Source organism: Acanthochromis polyacanthus, chromosome 5, assembly GCF_021347895.1.
Source record: "Acanthochromis polyacanthus isolate Apoly-LR-REF ecotype Palm Island chromosome 5, KAUST_Apoly_ChrSc, whole genome shotgun sequence".
Taxonomy (NCBI): domain Eukaryota; kingdom Metazoa; phylum Chordata; class Actinopteri; family Pomacentridae; genus Acanthochromis; species Acanthochromis polyacanthus.
Window position 1 is genome coordinate 43,542,314 of NC_067117.1, and position 22,687 is coordinate 43,565,000.

At 43.3% G+C, this 22,687-nt stretch overlaps 1 protein-coding gene and 1 long non-coding RNA gene across 4 annotated transcripts in view; one reads left to right on the top strand and one right to left on the bottom strand.

Moving 5' to 3' along the window:
* Positions 1-8,170: 8,170 nt before the first annotated feature.
* LOC110971009 (filamin-B) overlaps positions 8,171-22,687 on the top strand; it is a 95,330-nt gene continuing 80,813 nt past the window's right edge. For 2 of the 3 annotated variants that reach the window (XM_051948225.1, XM_051948226.1), the window contains exon 1: positions 8,172-8,638. In XM_051948225.1, the coding sequence (XP_051804185.1) occupies positions 8,347-8,638 (292 nt within the window). In that variant the 5' untranslated portion in view covers positions 8,172-8,346. Of the gene's footprint in view, positions 8,639-22,687 lie in introns of all 3 variants that reach the window. The other variant, XM_051948224.1, reaches the window with a different exon arrangement.
* Positions 14,905-18,208, bottom strand: LOC127534031 (uncharacterized). The gene is made up of 2 exons (XR_007941953.1): positions 17,458-18,208; positions 14,905-15,572 (listed from the first exon to the last, which is right to left on the bottom strand). It is a non-coding gene; the product is annotated as an uncharacterized LOC127534031 (long non-coding RNA).

A 22,687-nucleotide genomic window follows, 5' to 3' on the forward strand; every position in this document is an offset into this window, starting at 1 on the left:
TGGCGCTAACGGGTCGTATTCCGGTGCACGTTACATACGATCGATGCGGTCGTATGAATTTGAGGACTTGTTGAAAAAAAATGTCAGTAGCCTTCACCTGTAAACTCATTCCTGTTTTGGGGGTTGTCTCATTGTTACCCCTCTAGTGCATCTGTTGTTAATTTTATGAACACCAAAGCAGCTGAAACTGACTAAAAACCTCCTCAGTTACTTATTGACCAGATCAGTATCCCACATGTTTGACTGATTTGATGCAATACTTAGATTAAAAAGTGTTCCTTTAATTTTTTTGAGCAGTGTATATAAATCATAGATGGAGTATCAACATCATTCACACACACACACACACACACACACACACACACACACACACACACACACACACACACACACATATATATATAGGCTATAATAGATAAAAGTTATATATCAGAGAAAATCATACTACATATTTAAATCATGTATGGAGTATCAATATAATCAATATATCAGAAAACTGACTAATGTGTTCATTAGACAAAAAAGGAACAATGCCGGCTCATTGCGCTGCATTTAATTGCACACTATGGCGAACGTTGGAGAGAAGGAAACTTGGAATAACTTTCCATAGGTAAGAATTTTTCTTGGTTCTTTTTTCATTGTTAAATCTTGTTCAGAGTCTATGAGAGCTAACCAGTTAGCCGCTAGCAAAACACTAACGCAAGCTAACAGCTGGACAACCAAACACCAGACGATTATTAGTAGCTGTAGTATAGCTGTACAAGCAGTAGTAGTAGTAATACTAAAAGTACACTCAGCAGTAATAGTAATACCAAAAGTTCAAGCAGCAGCAGTAGTATAAATAGCTGTTAGAGTAGTAGAAGTGTCAGCATGTGTAATAGTATTACAAGTTGTAGTAGCAGTGACAGTATCAGCAGCAGTAGTTGCTGTATTACCACTAGTAGTAGCATTACTATTAACACCACCAATACTACCAATAGTAGTTATAAAGCCTAACTCACATAAATCCAGATTAGCATCTATGTTCTTCCTCCAAACCCATTTTATGATTGGGATTTCAGGCAATTCTTTAGGACTGCTCTCACATAATTGAAATGTTACTAAACAATGTTATATTGATCAAATTAAATAACTTTGGTCTCCAGTATATTGGCTAATTCAGTTCTTTGTACTTAATTTATTAGCATGATTTATTTTTAGATATGTTGTTGTGTACAGACTTATTTACTTTTTTGTCTATTGTTTTTACTCCATGTAGGTTTCCCAAAGATGTTTGGCTGAGGAGGAAGTGGGAAGCAGCTTTGAGGAGAGAGGGGTTTGCTGCAAGTGATGAGTCGGTGCTCTGCAGCAAACATTTTAAACCTGATGAGTTTTAAACGTTTTAAACATTTGATGAGTACCTGTGTACTGTAAATGTAAATAAACTGTATTCTGTTCCAGTCTGCCTCTATCTTTTTCTAATCTCCTTCTTAGATGTATATAACAGCCTAGAGAGAGAGAGAAAGAAAGAAATAATTACATAAAAATTAATTAATATTAATACTTAAGTTGTTAGGGCTGCTCAGTGACATAGTGGTTAGCACTTTTGCCTTGCAGCAAGAAGATCCCTGGTTCAAATCCCGGCCTGGGCCTGGGATCTTTCTGCATGGAGTTTGTATGTTCTCCCTGTGCATGCGTGGGTTTTCTCCGGGTACTCCGGCTTCCTCCCACAGTCCAAAAACATGCTGAGGTTAATTGGTTACTCTAAATTGTCCGTAGGTGTGAATGTGAGTGTGATTGTGTGTCTGTATATGTAGCCCTGTGACAGACTGGTGATCTGTCCAGGGTGTCCCCTGTCTTCACCCGAGTCAGCTGGGATAGACTCCAGCACCCCCCATGACCCTAGTGAGGAATATAGCAGTGTATAGCGAATGGATGGATGGACTTAAGCTGTTTATTTTAAAAGTTAATAAACTATCCTGTTCTAGTCTCTCATTGTTATATGTATATATCATCCTAAAGAGAGGTATAAAAAATTGTTAATATTAATAATAATTGTGTTTATTGTAAATGTAAATAAACTCTATCCTGTTCTAGTCTACATGTTTTGACGTTGACAATGAAGTAGACCACATGAAAATCGGTTGAGAAATGCGCAAATTAAGATATATTTTCAATGTACATGCATTGCTTTGAATGGGAACTTTGCCCCCGTCAAGATGGCCGCCACGTAGGTACGTCGATTAGCCGGCTGCTACAGCGGTCTGGCGCATCTAGGCTGAATCCCAAACCGCCCCCTACACACTACCCCTCCGTTTATGCGTTCCCGCGGAGGGTCCTCCATATTAAGGGCCGTCCCAAACCGCGTAGTGCGGAGGGGGAGTGGACTGTTCAGCCCTTAAATAGCGAGTCTGCATCGATACTCACTCTGGACAACTTTTTCAGGAAGTGCAACGTTGAAATGGAGGAGGAAACAACATATCGATGTGAGTTCCACATGCGTCCTTTATTTCTCCCACGCCTTTTTCACACTGACAGAAAATCACAAAAAGAGTGGTGTAAAAAGATAAATCAAAAGAAACAAATCTTCTTCTCTGCTGACGTTTGATTTAATTGTGCACCCCCTGACACCTTAAAATTTGAACACAACTGACAGAATTCATTTATTCATTCATTCATTTGTTGGATTTGAAATGCCAGATAATAGGATTGGAAAAAATGTGAGTGAAAAAAAAGTGGGATGCTTTCGTCTTCTGGAAGCAGCAGCGATCCTTGTTAGTTGCAACCTGTGCCACAGCGCTACAGCCATGACAGTAGGCGTCTTTGTGTTACCATGGCGATGACGTCTTCCGTTTTCCGGTGAGGCGACAGGGCGTCCCATTCCTGACAATCGTATTTATACCCTCCCCCTTCAATTAAAGTGCCCTCCACAGCTGCGAGTGTGACTTCTTTTGGAGTGACACTCGGTAGTGGAGGGGGAGTGTGTAGGGGGCGATTTGGGATTCAGCCCTACTCTTCTCTCCTCTTCCCTTACTTTCTTCTTCTTCTTATGAGTTTCCGGCTGGCTGGATGCCTTGTGGCACATTGCTGCCTCTCGCAGGTCAGGGTGAGAATGCAGAATTCAGACCATTCCTACTTCCAAAGATGTAATCCTGTGGAGTTAACGAAATGAAGGACTGCGTTCACCATCCTTGCCTGGTTCTCTCTGGGATTAAGGAGACTCCTCATAGTAATTGATTCCATTCCCTCATGTGACAACTTGGCATATAGCTGTGTTCTTTGCTCCTCAAACAGGCTGCACTCCATGAGCAGATGTTTCACAGTTTGCTGTTTCCTGCAGGCTCCACATAATCCGTCCTTGTGTTTGCCGATTTTAGCTAAATCCTATGCCAGTCCACAGTGTCCAAGTCTTAGTCTCGTCATTAGCAGAGAGTGATTTCTCTCATGTCCAAGGTAGCACTGGTCTGCCTTTACACTGTTTTGTATTGTATTCTCCCACTGCTTCTGCCACTGAGCTGTAACGACCTCCCTGATGATGGAGCGACATTCAGATATCCCGATGCCCACAGTCAATTCCACCTCCCTCCTTAATGCCCTTTTAGCCGCCATATCTGCCATCTCATTACTCTCTGCCCCAATATGGGCGGGCACCCACAGAAACCCTACCATGGCTCTGGCCTGCTCAATTCTATATAACACAGTGAGGAGCTCCACCACCTAGTCTGGTCAGCCTTCTGGATTGTTATCTATCAAAGTCATTAGGACCGAAGCTGAGTCTGAGCATATGACTACCCTCCTCAGCTTGACCTCCTCCACCCACTGTAGAGTCCATATTATGGCAGTCAACTCTGTTGTAAACACCGACACCCCCTCAGCCAGTCGCTTGAGCTTAACAATTTTAAAGTCCGGGATGAAATAGGAAAACCCTGATTTTCTTGTTTTGGGATCTTGGGCCCCATCTGTATAGACCTGTAGATAGTGCTCCCAGTTACTTTTTAGTCTTTCCATTACACTGTCTGGGCCTACAGCACTTCCCTGTTCTTTTATGGTTTCCAGTATGCTAAAGTCTATTTCTGCTGTTGGTAGGAGCCATGGAGGCACAGCTGGCCAGAGAACCTGAGGGGTCACCCCTACCTTTTCCAACTCCAGCTTCTCCACTTGTTTTCACATATTAAAAATAAAACTTTTTTTTAGACTTTCCTCCCACTCCCCACTCTCAGGCATCATCAAGTACAGACTTTGCTGGGTGCTCTCCTTGATGTGCCTGCAGCTGAACAATATACTGCATTGCCAGTGTAGCCCGCCGAATTGCCAGAGGAGTTTCACCCATTTCAACAAGTAAAGCTGGGATTGGTGTAGCTCGGAAGGCCCCACAGCATACCCTGAGGGCCTTTGCCTGAATTACATCCAACCGTTTTAGATTTGACTCTGCTGCTGATCCAAAGCACATACAACCATAGTCTAGTCTTGACCTTATCATCGCCCTGTAAATCATTAATTGAGTGCCCCTTACAGCACCCCAAGAGCTTCCTGACAGAGAACGCATTACATTCACCACTTTCTCACATTTGCTCACAACATTATCAATATGTTTTTTTCATGTCAACTTTTCATCAAAATAAACACCCAAAAATTTGAATTCTCTTACCCTCATAATTGCTTGTCCGTACATATATCAAAATCAAATCAAACTTTATTTATAGAGCACTTTTTCATACATTAAAATGCAGCACAAAGTGCTATACATGTTAAAAACAATCCCCTCCCCCCGCCCCATCTCCAACCCCAACACATACACACACACACACACCAAATACACACCACACACACACACACACACACACACACACACACACACACACACACACACACACACACACACACACACACATATAACCCTTGAGGTTTAGTTTATTTGTTACCAAAAATCACATACTTAGTTTTTTCCACTGAGACTTTAAATCCCCATTTTCCACCTCACGTAACAATCTCATTGAGGGCATTCTCTCGCTCTCACTCAACTGCCAGTCCTTGACAGGCCTCCCCCTAATCAGCCCCTGAGACCTACCAACATAAGGGTTAAACAAAAATAACCAAACACAAGAATTTCACAAAAATACAAAGTCTGTAATTTGAACTATAATAACAAACATTAAAACTGGATATTCATTTACTAAAAATAGCTACCAACATCCTCATCTAGCAATATATTTATCTCATCACTTGAAGAGATTTCTTCTCACCCTCTCCTCACCTACACTTGATTCCTCCTGGAACCTTCAAAAAGATGTTCCAGGGCATGGGGACTCCTTTGGATGGAACACCTGTGGTGACACAAGAGAGGTGAGTCATGACACACTTTTCAATTTATAAATTCCTAAAACTACGTATGTCCCATAACCACTTCAACAGGCATTCAGTTTTAAATTAAGTCCAATCACTTCATCATACTAAAACTGTTATTTCCTGTGTTGTAGGCCTCACCAGGGCTTTCAGCCAATGCTGCCAGGAGAAGCCACCAGACAGCACATGGCTGCACACGGCAGCCTGAAAACCATCCATTCATCCATTCTCTATACACCGCTTTATCCTCACTAGGGTCGTGGGGGGGCTGGAGTCTATCCCAGCTGACTCAGGTGAAGGCAGGGGACACCCTGGACAGGTCACCAGTCTGTCACAGGGCTACATATACAGACACACAATCACACTCACATTCACACCTACGGACAATTTAGAGTAACCAATTAACCTCAGCATGTTTTTGGATTGTGGGAGGAAGCCGGAGTACCCGGAGAAAACCCACGCATGCACAGGGAGAACATGCAAACTCCATGCAGAAAGATCCCAGGCCCAGGCCGGGATTTGAACCGGGATCTTCTTGCTGCAAGGTGAAAGTGCTAACCACTACGTTGCTGTGCAGCCAGACTGAAAACCACACTCAATAAATCAATAAAACAGTCATTGTCTTGTGTCTTATGTCTTGAATGTGAACTCCATGTTAGTAATGAAGCTGACCTTCATTACACCTGTCAAGGAATGGACTCCTCTAGATCCTGAAGGTGTTCTGTGGTATCTGGACTCCTCTAGCCCCTGAAGGTGTTCTGTGGTATCTGGACTCCTCTATCCTGAAGGTGTTCTGTGGTATCTGGACTCCTGTAGACCCTGAAGGTGTTCTGTGGTATCTGGACTCCACTAGACCCTGAAGGTGTTCTGTGGTGTCTGGACTCCTCTAGACCCTGAAGGTGTTCTGTGGTATCTGGACTCCTGTAGACCCTGAAGGTGTTCTGTGTTATCTGGACTCCTCTAGACCCTGAAGGTGTTCTGTGGTGTCTGGACTCCTCTAGCCCCTGAAGGTGTTCTGTGGTATCTGGACTCCTCTGTATCCTGAAGGTGTTCTGTGGTATCTGGACTCCTGTAGACCCTGAAGGTGTTCTGTGTTATCTGGACTCCTCTAGACCCTGAAGGTGTTCTGTGGTGTCTGGACTCCTCTAGACCCTGAAGGTGTTCTGTGGTATCTGGACTCCTCTGTATCCTGAAGGTGTTCTGTGGTATCTGGACTCCTGTAGACCCTGAAGGTGTTCTGTGGTATCTGGACTCCTCTAGACCCTGAAGGTGTTCTGTGGTGTCTGGACTCCTCTAGACCCTGAAGGTGTTCTGTGGTATCTGGACTCCTCTGTATCCTGAAGGTGTTCTGTGGTATCTGGACTCCTGTAGACCCTGAAGGTGTTCTGTGTTATCTGGACTCCTCTAGACCCTGAAGGTGTTCTGTGGTGTCTGGACTCCTCTAGACCCTGAAGGTGTTCTGTGGTATCTGGACTCCTCTAGCCCCTGAAGGTGTTCTGTGGTATCTGGACTCCTCTGTATCCTGAAGGTGTTCTGTGGTATCTGGACTCCTGTAGACCCTGAAGGTGTTCTGTGTTATCTGGACTCCTCTAGACCCTGAAGGTGTTCTGTGTTATCTGGACTCCTCTAGACCCTGAAGGTGTTCTGTGGTGTCTGGACTCCTCTAGACCCTGAAGGTGTTCTGTGGTATCTGGACTCCACTAGACTCTGAAGGTGTTCTGTGGTATTTGGACTCCTCTAGACCCTGAAGGTGTTCTGTGGTGTCTGGACTCCTCTAGACCCTGAAGGTGTTCTGTGGTATCTGGACTCCTCTAGCCCCTGAAGGTGTTCTGTGGTATCTGGCACCAATATGTTAGCAGCAGATCCTTTAAGTCCTGGAAGTTGTCGTACTTGTTTGTCCAGCACATCCTACAGATGTTCGATTGGATTGAGATCTGGGAATCTGGAGGCCAAGTAAACACCTAAAACTGGTTGTTGTGCTCCTCAGACCATTCTTGAACCATTTTTCCTTGGTGTACGGAGCATTATCCTGCTGAAAGAGGCCACAGCCATCAGGGAATACCGTTTCCATGAAAGGGTCTACATTATCTGCAGCAATGCTAAGGTAGGAGGTATGTGTCAAAATAATATCCTCATGGATGGAGAGTGGGGACATTCACTTCATTTCCAGTGCCTGTGAGAAATGCCAGGAACACATAGCATTCTCTGAGGCCTGTCACCATGCTAGTGATAGAATTTGTTAGTTTTACTTCTATCAAATATAATACTGTTCCATTTGATATCAAATAATTCTATGAAATAATACACAAGGCTTTGAAATGTGTCCTGAAATAGATAAATGTGACAGTAAAACAAAAGTCATCTAGAACAAATAAAAGTATTCTTATTTTTTAAAAATAGAAATCTAAAATCTGGGTGGGTGGTTGGGGGGTGGGGTTATATGTTCGTTTGTGTTTTTTGTGTATATGTACACCTTGAATTAAAAATCAATTAAACATATGTTCAAAAAAAGAAATCTAAAATCTATTGATATAAATATTACATTTATGTGTCATTGCCTCATTTAAAAGATCTTTTTAGGGGCATATTCATTTATTTTTCAAAGGAATATTTATTTCTGTATTGATTTAATATTGAATGACTGGCTGTCTCCTCGGATTGTGAATCTCGGTTTTCTGGGTATTGTCTTTTTGTGTTTAACTTTGTAAAACAGTTGTGTCTTTGTTAAAATGATTTATTGGCCTGTTTGTGTTTCTGTGTAACTCTGATCAATAACTGCTCACGACAGGACGTTTCCATCGACTGGGGGCGGTAAAACGTCACTGCCGACAGCCAGGAAGAAGACGAAGCTTTAAAATCCGAGCCGCACCTGAACGCAGCTCAGACTGGCGAGTTCCCGAAAACCTTGAAGTTGTGAAGAAAGTCAGCGGGAAGACACAGCGCACTCACCGGCCTGCTTTCTCTCACATTCAGCCACAGTCCCGACCAGAAGATACAGAGAAGTGACGGGAAGAGCCGTGGAAGATGCCGGCCACAGAGAAGGACCTGGCTGAGGACGCTCCGTGGAAGAAGATCCAGCAGAACACCTTCACCCGCTGGATCAACGAGCACCTGAAGTGCGTCAACAAGCGGATCGTGGACCTGCAGCTGGACCTGGGCGACGGCCTGAGGCTCATCGCCCTGCTGGAGGTCCTCAGCCACAAGACCATGTACAGAAAGTACCACTCGAGGCCCACCTTCAGGCAGATGAAACTGGAGAACGTGTCGGTGGCTCTGGAGTTCCTGGACAAGGAGAGCATAAAGCTGGTCTCCATTGGTGAGTCCATTCATTCTGTCTTCTGGAAGCTTCTCCCTCTCATGTCTGGAGCCCACATTAGTTCATGTGCTCACAGAGTTTCTACACACTACAGACCTGCTGGTATTACTGCTCCCAGTAAAGGTTCCTCCCAGTTCTCCCAGTTTAATGTCCATTGTTGCGGACAAACCAGACTTCCATTAACAAACCAGCGATTTAAGTATAATTGCTCTGCCATGCGAGGATAAAAAATTATCTTTACTTTGAAAAGTTCATTATTAATCAGTCCGACCCCCTCTTTAATTCGGCATAGGTGTAATCCACAAAGCAGGTGTTGCTTCCTATAAAATGTGAGGTTATGCGAGTGGTTCACCTGGTTGGGTTCAGTTAGCTGTAGGTGAAAGCAAACCAGAAGAAAACGGCTCAGTCCAGTCAGGCTCGTTTCTTTGGCTTTTTTGGTTTCTTCCGGTCATATTAACACCATTAGCCTGCTAGTGAAATAAGAAGACGAGAAAGTGTCGCTTAAAATTATGATTTGATTACATTTTCCTGCTGTTTCAATCAGTTTAACTCCGTGCCAGACTCCATTGAAGAATTGTGCAGTTTAAGGTCGCCTTACCTTTACTTGACATTATGACTATTTAAGTCATTTTCTTAGGGTATTTATAGGGTTTACACCTAACAGTCTTCAAATCGGTGTCATCTGAATGACAATACACGTCTTTAAAAAATGGAAAACCTTTACATTTATAGCTAAAAGTGTTTGGGAATGATTTGAGGACTGAAACCAGAGTTAATTTACACCCTTGTTTCTGTGAGAATCTGCCTCATCTGGACTTGGAGACCGCAGTGTAATTACTGATAAGATGCATCATGTTTTCACCAGCAGCACTGAACTGACTGAGTTCTTCATGGAGTTTGGTGTGTTTTAATGAGCAGGGACACATGTGTGTTAATGAACTGAGTGGAGGAAACCTTTCACACAGAGCCGGAGCAGAACGCTGTTAATGGGCTTTGCCTTTACAGAGCACATGTGGAGGATTTTTCTGCTTCATATTTCTCTTTTACAAGCTGCTTGTTGTTGTGTCCCAAACAGAATTACCACACATCTGATTTTAATTTACCAGCATTTACACATACAGATTAGTTCCAGATGGTTGTTTGGAGCTTAAATAATTAGTCAGTTAATAAATTAGTGTTTTGGTTTGTTGATACATTCAGGAAATGATCTGTGTTATTTTTTCACTGGATGGAGATGCTGTAAGGCTGAATGCGCTGGTTTCTGTCTGTGTTTTTGTTAATGTTGCTCCGTGAAGCGTTTACAGAAGGTTGTGTTGAGCAGCTTTAAGTACTTTAATAATGAAGTCCTGATGATGGAGCTCCTGGTCCTTGCTGTGGTTCAGCTTTCTTCTCCTGTCTTCAGATAGACTGAAGTGGTGAAGGTCCTCCACTCTGCCTCTCTCATTAGTTCCTTTTCATTCAGATCATAGAGATGCTGTCAGTGTGTCTCTCAGTGTTTGGCTGCTGATCAGACAAACTCCTGACCGGTTTCCTATCATGTGGTTGGTTATTTATAGCTGCACTAATGTTTAGAAATGTTGGTTTCTGCTGCCTCATGGTGCCTTTAAAGCAGACCTGTCTTGCTGATCGGTGTTCCTGCAGCTGAATGTGCACCCTGGGGAACTGATGAAGCACTAAGCTGAGAAAGATGCTTGGTTTCTGCTCCTACTCCACTGTGGGTCTGTGGTGTACCTGAATGCATCACCTCACTGCTTGATTGCTTCTCTTTGTGTCTCTTCCTTTTATTTATAAAGTCAGTTTTGGGCTGTTGCTGTGATATTTTGTTGATAATAATGCATTCATGTTGCAGTCAACTTTAACAATATGAAGACTTTTATTGTTTTTGTAGTTCTGAGATCCAAACTGTGTCCAAATAGTCCTGCTGTGGATTCATGAGTGCTGAACTTGGAGTACAATTTAATTATAATCTGATGGAAGATGAATCTAAAAACAGTCACTGACTCTAAATATTTTAAGTTAAATGATGTGAAATTTGAGTCAACAGTGTTTAAATACACATTTGAACAGTGAAGTGTACATGAGTGAATAGAAATGAGTCCTGTTGTTCACAGAACGTCTTTTCTGGACTTTTCTAACAGGTTTGAAGACAGATGTTTTTTTCTTCAGCTTCCTACATGATGTGGAAATTACAGCCACTGCTTCCTCTCAGTGAATGTGTTTTATTTCAGATTTTGCACCGACTACCAAGAGGTGATGATAAATCTGTGTTGCTTGTTTTTGCTAAAATAATTCTAAGTCTGGAGCAGTTTTATGAATCAGTCCTGCTCTGAATCCTCCTTCATGCCGGTGATAATGTTCGGTTTTTGTTTTCAAAGTGTTGGATCAGGCTGAAGTTTGTGTTGGTGTTAAACTACGTTACAGACGAGCTTCTCTTATTGACGAGACCTTCGCTGATGTAAACGACAGCTCCTCTCACACTCAGACCTGTAACCTTTCAGAAAGAGGGTGGTGTCAGCTTGAGCTTTTCACATCGTGGAGTTTGAAGGATGCTCTCCTGGCTCAGGTTTAATGAGCTGCATTAATGGAAGGATTCAGTGTTTCTGGAGCTTATCAGAGAGGAAACACTGGGATGTAGCAGTACAGCTGCTTCTGTTTTCATCTTTTCTGCCGTGTGTCCAGCTCTTTTTCACACCACTCCACCGTTTTAGGACCCTAAAGGTGGTGACTTCTGGAAACGCTGCCCATCCTGTTTTACTCTGAAAACTCCAGGGTTGTTTCTGTCTGGACCGATGCAGACACCATGAGCGCTTCCTGATTGGCTCTTATCAGTCACTATGTGTCCTTCCCTCCTTCCCTTACCCACAATGCCATCTGTACAGTAGTTTTCTTAGTGTTGTGAGACGTGGATAGACAGCTCTGATGAGTCAAACAGTAACTGTGTGTCTCCATCAACAAGCTGATTCATGGCTTCATTCAGGAACCTCTCAGGCCTTCACATCATCTCCAGTCTGTGCTCACCTGAGGCAGGACCTGGAGTGTTTGCTGACTGATTCTCCTGCTTCCCAGCCAGAGGGATGTGTGTGAACACATTCAGACTGTATTAATTAGAGGCAGACTGAAGCTCTCCACTCACCAGCTGCTCACTCTGTTTTTGTCAGACTCTGAGTTCAGTCGACACCACAAAAGCTTTTTTTATTTCCTCCTTCAGATGTGCAGAGTTCTGTGGGTGAATTCTGATTGAGAAGGAAAATAAAAGTATGCAGTGTGAGCAGGGAGCGTCCTCAGGCTGCTGCTGATGGAGTGAGCCGAGGTTGCTGTGGTGGAGGTTTGACTTTCCACAGCGGAGGGAAATGACTGGCTGGGTGGGACACACACACAGACACACAGACACACACAGAGACACACACACACAGAGACACACACACACAGAGACACACAGACACACAGACACACAGACACACACACACACACACACACACACACACACACACACACACAGAGACACACAGAGACACACAGACACACACAGACACACACAGAGACAGACACACACACAGAGACACACACACACACACACACACACACACAGAGACACACAGACACACACACACACACACACACACACACACACACAGAGACACACAGACACACACACAGAGACACACAGACACACACACAGAGACACACACAGAGACACACACAGACACACACACAGACACACACACACACAGACACACACACACACAGACACACACACACACAGACACACACACACACACACACAGAGACACACACACACACACAGAGACACACAGACACACACACAGACACACACACACACACACACACACAGAGACACACAGACACACACAGACACAGACACACACACAGACACACACAGACACACACACACACAGACACACACACACAGACACACACACACAGACACACACACACAGACACACACACACACACAGACACACACACACACACAGACACACACAGACACACACAGACACACACAGACACACACACACACACACAGACACACACACACAGACACACACACACAGACACACACAGACACACACAGACACACACACACACACACACAGAGACACACAGACACACACAGAGACACACACACACACAGAGACACACACACACACACACACACACACACACACACACACACACACACACACACACACACACACACACACACACACACACACACACACACAGAGACACACACACACACAGACACACACAGACACACACACAAACACAGAGACACACACACACACACAGACACACACAGAGACACACACAGACACACACACACACACACACACACACACACACACACACACACACACACACACACATGTTTGTACTTCTATCTTAGTGAGGACATCCATAGGTGTAATGCATTTCCTAGAGCCTTACCCTAACCTTAACCATCACAACTGATTGCCTAAACTTAATCCTTACCCTAACCCTAACCAAACCTCAATTCATACCTGTTCTCTAAAAACAAGTCTTCACCCTCAAACATGGCTGTTTCAAAGTGAGGACCGGCCAAAATGTCCTCACTTTGTAAAAATGTCCTCACATTGATAGTTAAATGCAGAAAATGGTTCTCACCATGTAGCAAGTACAAGAACACACACACACACACACACACACACACACACACACACACACACACACACACACTGCTCTTATTCCAGCTTTCAGAGCTGCAGTCGGATCACAAATCGCCGTTTAATCTAAACAAGCACAGCATTACAGCTGTGCACTACAACACAGACAGAATCAAAGAAGATTCATTAATTACTTTACAGAACTTGTAAAAAGTTGGAGCCCCGTGTTGAACCTTTTTGTGAGCATCCACAGATGTTAAATAAACGGTGGCTCTCTATGCTGAAGCTGTTTTACTGCTTTTATTTTTCTTTTGGTGAACACAGCCTGCAGTTTCTCATCTCTTGTCATTCATGGTTCTACTGAGGAACACAGAGACTTTTGCTTTTCACAAAATCTGGTTAATGCAGTTTTTTGTTAAATTCAGCAGGTTTGGATGGAATGTCACATTTTAAAGCTTCGATTTAGTGAAGTTTTTCATTGAAAAGGAGTCCAAGGACGGTCTGTACTTTCTCAGCTTTTGGCTGATTAATGGTGCCGTTTTGATGATTTTAGTTTTCTGCAGATGGCATCAGCAGGGTGAGCTGTTCAGAGGTAATCCTGGTGATGAAGAGCCCTGACATGATTTCTGTTGAAAACTGGTGCCTTGTAAATGAAAGTGGATGGAGTAGTTTCAGAAGGGGTGTGTTGGTCTGCCTGAATGCTCAGGAACACATTTAATACGTGAGATCTCAGCTGTTTGTGTGTCAGAGCAGCACAGCGCTCACTGAGGGACGGGATGCTAGAGTGTGTGTGTGTGTGTGTGTGTGTGTGTGTGTGTGTGTGTGTGTGTGTGTGTGTGTGTGTGTGTGTGTGTGTGTGTGTGTGTGTGTGTGTGTGTGTGTGTGTGTGTGTGTGTGTGTGTGTGTGTGTGTGTGTGTGTGTGTGTGTGTGTGTGTGTGTGTGTTATAAAAAGGGTGTTGGCCGTCCACTTGTGTTGACAGGTGTGTCATGAAACAATCAAACAGTCACTGATCGATCAGAACATGTCAGATGGAAACTAGCTACTCAGCTATAATCTGGTGCAGCACATCTCTGACTCATGTGAGCTTAATGTTTCTGTACTTTGTCCCTTAAATAAAGACTAAACTATTCTTTTGCTGTTCCTGTCAGTCTGAGCCAGTGCTGCTCCTTACAGAGTATAAACGCTCCTGTTGGTTTTCCACCAGCGCCTCAGAAAGTCCTTAGCTCTTTAGCCCCATGTGTTTCGCTTCCTTCATCAGCTTGTAACTCGTTTGTAGAGAACTTGGTGTACTGTGTTTATCAGCTGCATAAATCCTGAGATCAGACTACTATAGAAAGTAGAAAACAGTAGAAACATAATCTAGAAAACGCCACCAACAGAAAAAGCTTCAGTCAAACAGTGCATGCAGGCTGTACCAGCGATTAGACAGATCCACTGGGACAGACTACAAGCAGTGCTGCACAGCTGAAAGTGCAACAAGCAGCTTTAAATTATTTTCATGAATTTCATTTCTGAATTTCCAATTTTCTTACGTTCAAGTGTTTTTTTGTGTAAAGTCCAGATTTATCTTCGTTCAGCTTCCAGCAGACGCGTCTTTTGTCAAAACATACAAAGGATAGTAGTTACTGCTCTGTTTATTTGTATTTGTTTGGACAGGACAGTGCATATTAATGAATGCAGTTTACACAAAGTTGTAGTAAATGAGCCAAAGTTAGCTCAAGGCTAATTTAAAGAAAAACATACAGAGTTATAAAAGCAATAAAAAATAACAGGTATGATGATAACGGAGTTGTGTGGGGGTGAAGCCTGCCCTACAGTGCTCTCATTGTAGTAAAGAGCTTCAGACAGAGCTGCCATAAAGTCCTGATGGTTGAAGAGCCTGGTTTCTCTGGTCATCAGTTTGTAGTTCATCAGCCATGGTGTCTCTGTCGCTGATGGAGGTGGAGCTTTCTCTGGTAGCTGTGGGTGAAGAAGGCCAGTCTGTGCAGCCTTTAACAGATAAGGAGGACTTTAACCACTCCGGTTTGAACATTCATGCAGATTGTAGCGTGGCTCTCACAGACGGTTTCGGTCTGACTGCTCTGATATGTGGCATCCTGCAGGTGAACTGTGCTGAGGGAATGTAATGTGACGTTTCCTTAAACAGCTTTGTAACTGTGGCAGTGAGGCGAAGTCACACTGAACAGGCTGGACAGGATCAGGAGCTTCAGCTAGACCCTCATCAGACTAATGACCTGCTTTTCAGTTAGCCTCTGCCTCCAGGTGATTCTGCAGAGAGACTTTAACCTGCAGGGAGACATGAGTTTCCAGCAGTGAGACAGAAGGAAGACCAGTGCAGAGACACTTCACCATGCTGCTGGATGTCCTACCAAGCTGCTCATTTCCCCGTCAGTCACAGCTGAACCTCTTCTGTCTCAGTGAGGAGAGCACAGTTAAATTCTGTTTGACACAATCCAATGTGAGCTTCATCAACTGTTTCACTTTTAGTCCTAAATGTGGTTAAATGTACCTCATAATTAATTCTAGTAAAGTTCTGTCTGTTTACAGTTTGTGGCTCTGATAAATGGAGGATTTTAGTGAGTTTGGTTTATTTTAATTTAAAAAAGGAACATGCTTTTGTTCCTGTGGGGTTCAGAGAGTTAATGCGATCATTAATACCAATGAATAAAAAAGTGGGTTAATGTGTCCTCTGCTGCTTTCAGTCATCCAGAACCGTGTGTGCCATGTGCTGCTTTCTATGAAAAATAACATTAACGCCCTCCAGTTGAAGGTCAAAATGACTTTTCCGACCTTTCCAGCATCTGTCTTATCAAAAGCTTGCTGCCTTTCTCAACCTGTGACACTGAGGCTTCAGAATTTTTACAAAGACATACGGTGAAATTCTTAGCAAGGCTGGTGTTCTCATAACATCTGTGTGTGGTGAGTTTGCAGCGCTCGAATTCGACGGTCGCCATTTGCGACGTTTTTAGTCGCAAATGGCGACCTGGCGACCGTCTAGATCGAGCGCTGGTTTGTCAGACAAAGCCTGTAAAAACTTTGGATTTAATATTTACAATGACAAAAACCAAGTGGATTTAAAAAGACAGACTTTCCAGTCCAGGACTATAATGTGTGAAAACAAACTGGAACTTAAAATAATTTGTTATTTTATGTATTTTCCCTATTTTGTTAAAGGATAGCTAACCAGTAAAATCACAAGAAGTATTTAAGTGTTAACACCAACAAAAAGCCCTGGGCTGAAATGTAAAGAACATTCATGTACTTTATGACTTTTTCAGTTTGGTTTCATTTCAAAATGGTGCATCTTAAGGCTTGGAAAAAACTTATTTTAGATTCCCTGTGAGCTCCATTAAATAAGTAGTAAAATGTAATAATTTACATTCTAACATTTAAAAGGAAGAAAAAATAAACCATGTCCACATCAAAAATCTGTATCTTTACTATTTATTTATTGTTTGCACTGTATACTCATCAGAAATCAGTATTTATGCAAACACTAAATTCTTCTTTTGCTTTCCAGTTTCTTCAGGCACCTTTGCTGCCTGGTTTTCACAGCTTTTCTGTGCCTTCTTTGATCAAATATTAACTTGTAAATTTGCTGCTTCTTGACCTACTGCAGGACGTTTAGCAGCTCTCTGCTTCTGTCACAGATTAACTGCCTGTTCACCCCATCCTGGACCACAACACACACTGGCAGACACACACAATAATAGACACACACACTCCTGCTTTTCCACGCTGTGTCTTCTGACCGCTCGTTGCCATGGCGCCGTGTGGCCGTCTGGCTGAACAGCTGATAGATGTCTGGTTAAAAAGTTCAGGCTTTGCTGCGATGCTTTTTGCCTTTGTGTGTCTGAGGAGGTTTTCTGTTGGATTTTTGTCGTCACCTTGTTGTGTTTGTGTGAACTTCTTGTTGGGAGTATTCACACTGAGCTCCCATTGTTACACATAATGTGCTCAAACATTTGTAGGAGAGCAGCAGCTTGTTTGTTTTTGTGGCTTTGATGCTTCGCCAGACTGCTGCTAATAAAGACCTTTTTTTTTCTAAGCAGCTTTGATTTAAGTGCTGTCATTACTCAGCATGAATTAAAAAAGTAAACGGTGAAAATGGATGATCACAGGAATGTACTGATGAAAGAAAACCTTTGAGTAATGCATGTTAAATACTAACCATGTGTACAGCTACAGTCTATTGCATACGATGACATCCTCTTCCTAATACAAACAGTTCACGGTGCAGTAAAAGCTGTCTTAGAATCCCGTTAATCCCAGAGAGTTGTCGTCTCTGAAGCTTTTCTGTTGTAGAAGTTTGTGAGGTAGAATCCTCATTGGCATATTTCATCTGTGAGTCACAAACTGTTGAAGCTCCGTCAGTCGTCTTCCTCTCTGTGACATCATTCTGGTGTCGTTTCATTCTTCACATTCCCTCTGGTTGGTTTCCTCACAAAGGAAGGACAACTGTGCAAGCTGAAGGCAGCGACGTTCTCAGAGAGCAGATTCAATGGAACACACACACACACACACACACACACACACACACACACACACACACACACACACACACACACACACACACACACACACACACACACACACACACGTTTGTTTTTCTATACCGGTGGGGACTTACCATTGACTCCCATTCATATCTAACCCTAACCCTAACCTTAACCATCACCAAATCAATGCCTAACCCTAAACAAACGTTTTTGCACTTTTACATTTTTTATTAACAACAATATGGCCAAGAAAACGGTGTTGCCACCCGTGGGGACCTCATTTTAGGTCCCCACCGTAAGACAAGTCCCCACCTTTATAGCAAATAGTCAGGTCAAAGTCCCCACCGGTATAGCAGAAACAAGTACACACACACACACACACACACACACACACACACACACACACACACACACACACACACACAGACAGGAGTGACTGATAACAGGAGAAGAAAGAAAAGCTCCTCAAGGTCAGCATGAAGTGAGACACATTCCACCTGTTGCCACAGTAACCTCTGTAAACAGAGCCAGTTATTGGCTGTTGTGGCCTGAAGGGGGCGTGGCCACAAGGAGACGCCTCACAGTGACCTCATGACGGCTTTGGGTGCTGTGAGAAAAGAGGTGAAAAGATGCAGACAACAACAGATTAAATCAGTCTGTGGCTTCAGTGTTTTTCTTTCGTCATATTTTACTGACCCTGGCCCCATTGTTCTCTTCAGTATAAAGTCCTGACCTCTGTGGAAATGACACAACCGTGGATAGAAGTAAAATCATTGAAAACAAAAATCCCCGCAAAGTTTAATTTCTTTGATCAGTTTGTAGAAAAAAAATATTAGCTCAAGTCTCAAATGTTTCCCTGAATTTTTGTCACATGATTGTTGGTCACAGCTGAGTCTCTGTTGGATTCTCAGTTGCACAATTTTAGTTCATTTATTTATTTTTTTACAGAGCCTGGTTGGATCAAATCATTTATTTTTGCTGATTTGTTAAATGAGACATGTATAATTTAGTGATTTTTCTCTTTTCAGAAAACCAAGTCACTGATGGGTAGTTCAAAGACTGTCAGACAGTTTTTACTGTTTCTGGCTGGAATTTTGTCAGTTCTTGAACGTGTCTTTAAACCCAGGGGTTTAACAGATCAAATGAGTAAAAAGAACACACCCAGTACCTGTCAATGAGTGACGGAGCTTTGCAATCAAACTTCCATGTTAAAACTGTGAACCAGTGAGTGTCTGTCCTTTACAACTAGCAGATGACCGTCTGATTCTGCATCATGATCTACTGAGCTGATGGAGGTCCCAGAGCTGTAGGGGAGGGGCAGCTGGACAGGATGAAGGTAGAAGTCTGGTTTGGAGGAGATGGTGGACGTGTGCAGTAGGAGGAATGGAGACGATCACAGTGAACGTCTGCAGCAGATGGTATGATCTCAGACTAACTGCTAACAGTTCAGTGTGTGCTGCAGATCTGTTCTCTGATGGTAACGTGTTACAGCAGGGTTCCACCGTCAGACCAAGTCCTCCACCTCTCCTCTTACTGCTCTATAGTCTGGAAGCCTCTGACTCTGGTGGTATTCTGGGTAATCAGTCTTTCTGCCATGTTTCTGTGTAAACATGAGGCTGCTTTCCTGGTAGTCTTTGGCTCCTGATGAGTGTCTCAGTTCCTCCATCTTTTCACCCAAAGAGCCAATAACAGATGGAAGAACCGTCTAAGCCTCTCTCCAAGCTCTGTCCTCCTTCCTCCTGGTCCTTTTTACTCCAGCTCATCTCTACGTTTCTTCTGTAGTAATTTCTCTAGAATATCATGTCTAAACATCCTGGTGGTTTTAGAATTCAGTGGGATCAGAGCCTCCTGTTGGGAGTAAATCAGAATCACTTTATTCATCCCCGAAGGAAAATCCAGATGTCAGGGTTCTTGTCTGTTTAATTTTAAATTGAATAGCCTGACTGCTGATGGTATGAAAGATTTCCTGAATCTTTCAGTCCTGCAGCACATGGATAGGAGCCGTCCACTGATGTTTTGTTGTTCATTGAGGCAGATGTGAAGTGGATGAAAAGAACAGCCGGCTGGTAGAACTCCACTGATCAACGGTCTTTTCTGCTCCATTTCCTCTTCTCACTCCTCCAAGATAATCAAAAAAGTTGAATAGAAAAACACTTCAATTGTCAACTATTGTGAAAACCCTAAGACATCAAGAAAAAAACAGACTGAACCTAAAAACACAAGACTAAAAAACTGCTGCATCACCAGAACTTTCTGGTTTCAATAACAATCTATCTTCAAATGTGATTCCAGTTCAGGTGTCTGCTTAGGAATCCTTGGTATGACCTCTGCACCTTGTCTCTGCTGAGTTTGCAGCTTAGGCCCCGTCCACACGAAGACAAACCGAGGTCTAAACGCACAAGTTTCTTGCTGAATCTGCGTATCATCCACACGAAGACGGCGTTTTGGGGGTCTGTAAACGATCATTTTTGAAACCAGGTTCCAGAGTGGAAAGATTTTGAAACGCCGCTTATGCAGCTCCGTGTTGTTTACTGGCTTTTCAGATACGCTTGCGTCATAGATTCGTGTCTTCATCGACACGCATGCGCAGTTTCATATCTTCATCGACACGCATGCACAGTTTCATAGCTTCATTGACACGCATGCACAGTTTCATAGCTTCATTGACACGCATGCACAGTTTCATAGCTTCATTGACACGCATGCACAGTTTCATAGCTTCATTGACACGCATGCACAGTTTCATAGCTTCATTGACACGCATGCACAGTTTCATATCTTCATTGACACGCATGCACAGTTTCATAGCTTCATTGACACGCATGCACAGTTTCATATCTTCATTGACACGCATGCACAGTTTCATAGCTTCATTGACACGCATGCACAGTTTCATAGCTTCATTGACACGCATGCACAGTTTCATATCTTCATTGACACGCATGCACAGTTTCATAGCTTCATTGACACGCATGCACAGTTTCATAGCTTCATTGACACGCATGCACAGTTTCATATCTTCATCGACACGCATGCACAGTTTCATAGCTTCATTGACACGCATGCACAGTTTCATATCTTCATTGACACGCATGCACAGTTTCATAGCTTCATTGACACGCATGCACAGTTTCATAGCTTTCATTGACACGCATGCACAGTTTCATAGCTTCATTGACACGCATGCACAGTTTCATATCTTCATTGACACGCATGCACAGTTTCATAGCTTCATTGACACGCATGCACAGTTTCATAGCTTCATTGACACGCATGCACAGTTTCATATCTTCATCGACACGCATGCACAGTTTCATAGCTTCATTGACACGCATGCACAGTTTCATATCTTCATTGACACGCATGCACAGTTTCATAGCTTCATTGACACGCATGCACAGTTTCATAGCTTCATTGACACGCATGCACAGTTTCATATCTTCATTGACACGCATGCACAGTTTCATAGCTTCATTGACACGCATGCACAGTTTCATAGCTTCATTGACACGCATGCACAGTTTCATAGCTTCATTGACACGCATGCACAGTTTCATAGCTTCATTGACACGCATGCACAGTTTCATAGCTTCATTGACACGCATGCACAGTTTCATATCTTCATCGACACGCATGCACAGTTTCATAGCTTCATTGACACGCATGCACAGTTTCATATCTTCATTGACACGCATGCACAGTTTCATAGCTTCATTGACACGCATGCACAGTTTCATAGCTTCATTGACACGCATGCACAGTTTCATAGCTTCATTGACACGCATGCACAGTTTCATAGCTTCATTGACACGCATGCACAGTTTCATAGCTTCATCGACACGCATGCACAGTTTCATAGCTTCATCGACACGCATGCACAGTTTCATAGCTTCATTGACACGCATGCACAGTTTCATAGCTTCATTGACACGCATGCACAGTTTCATAGCTTCATTGACACGCATGCACAGTTTCATAGCTTCATTGACACGCATGCACAGTTTCATATCTTCATCGACACGCATGCACAGTTTCATAGCTTCATCGACACGCATGCACAGTTTCATAGCTTCATCGACACGCATGCACAGTTTCATAGCTTCATCGACACGCATGCACAGTTTCATAGCTTCATTGACACGCATGCACAGTTTCATAGCTTCATTGACACGCATGCACAGTTTCATATCTTCATTGACACGCATGCACAGTTTCATAGCTTCATTGACACGCATGCACAGTTTCATAGCTTCATTGACACGCATGCACAGTTTCATAGCTTCATTGACACGCATGCACAGTTTCATAGCTTCATTGACACGCATGCACAGTTTCATAGCTTCATTGACACGCATGCGCAGTTTCATAGCTTCATCGACACGCATGCGCAGTTTCATAGCTTCATTGACACGCATGCGCAGTTTCATATCTTCATTGACACGCATGCGCAGTTTCATATCTTCATTGACACGCATGCGCAGTTTCATATCTTCATTGACACGCATGCACAGTTTCATAGCTTCATTGACACGCATGCACAGTTTCATAGCTTCATCGACACGCATGCAGTTTCATAACTTCATTGACACGCATGCGCCACACGCGGCAACGACAACAACAATGGCGGCGTACAGTGGAGCAAATGTGCTGATGAAGCTCGTGACCCTACTGTCCCTGTTGCAGCAAAATCTCCTTCTTCTCAATCACCACGGTGGTGAACAAACAATTATCAAGGACACATTACGGCCCACTCATGCTTCCCGGCTTGGTCTCTGTTTGCAACTTTTGCTGCAAGTGCGCATGCCCACTATTTTTTTCTTCTGTTTGCGCGTTTCGGTCATATCGTTACAGCGCCCCTAGAGGTCTGACACGTGTTTTACAGCGTTTCCATGCGTATCCAGT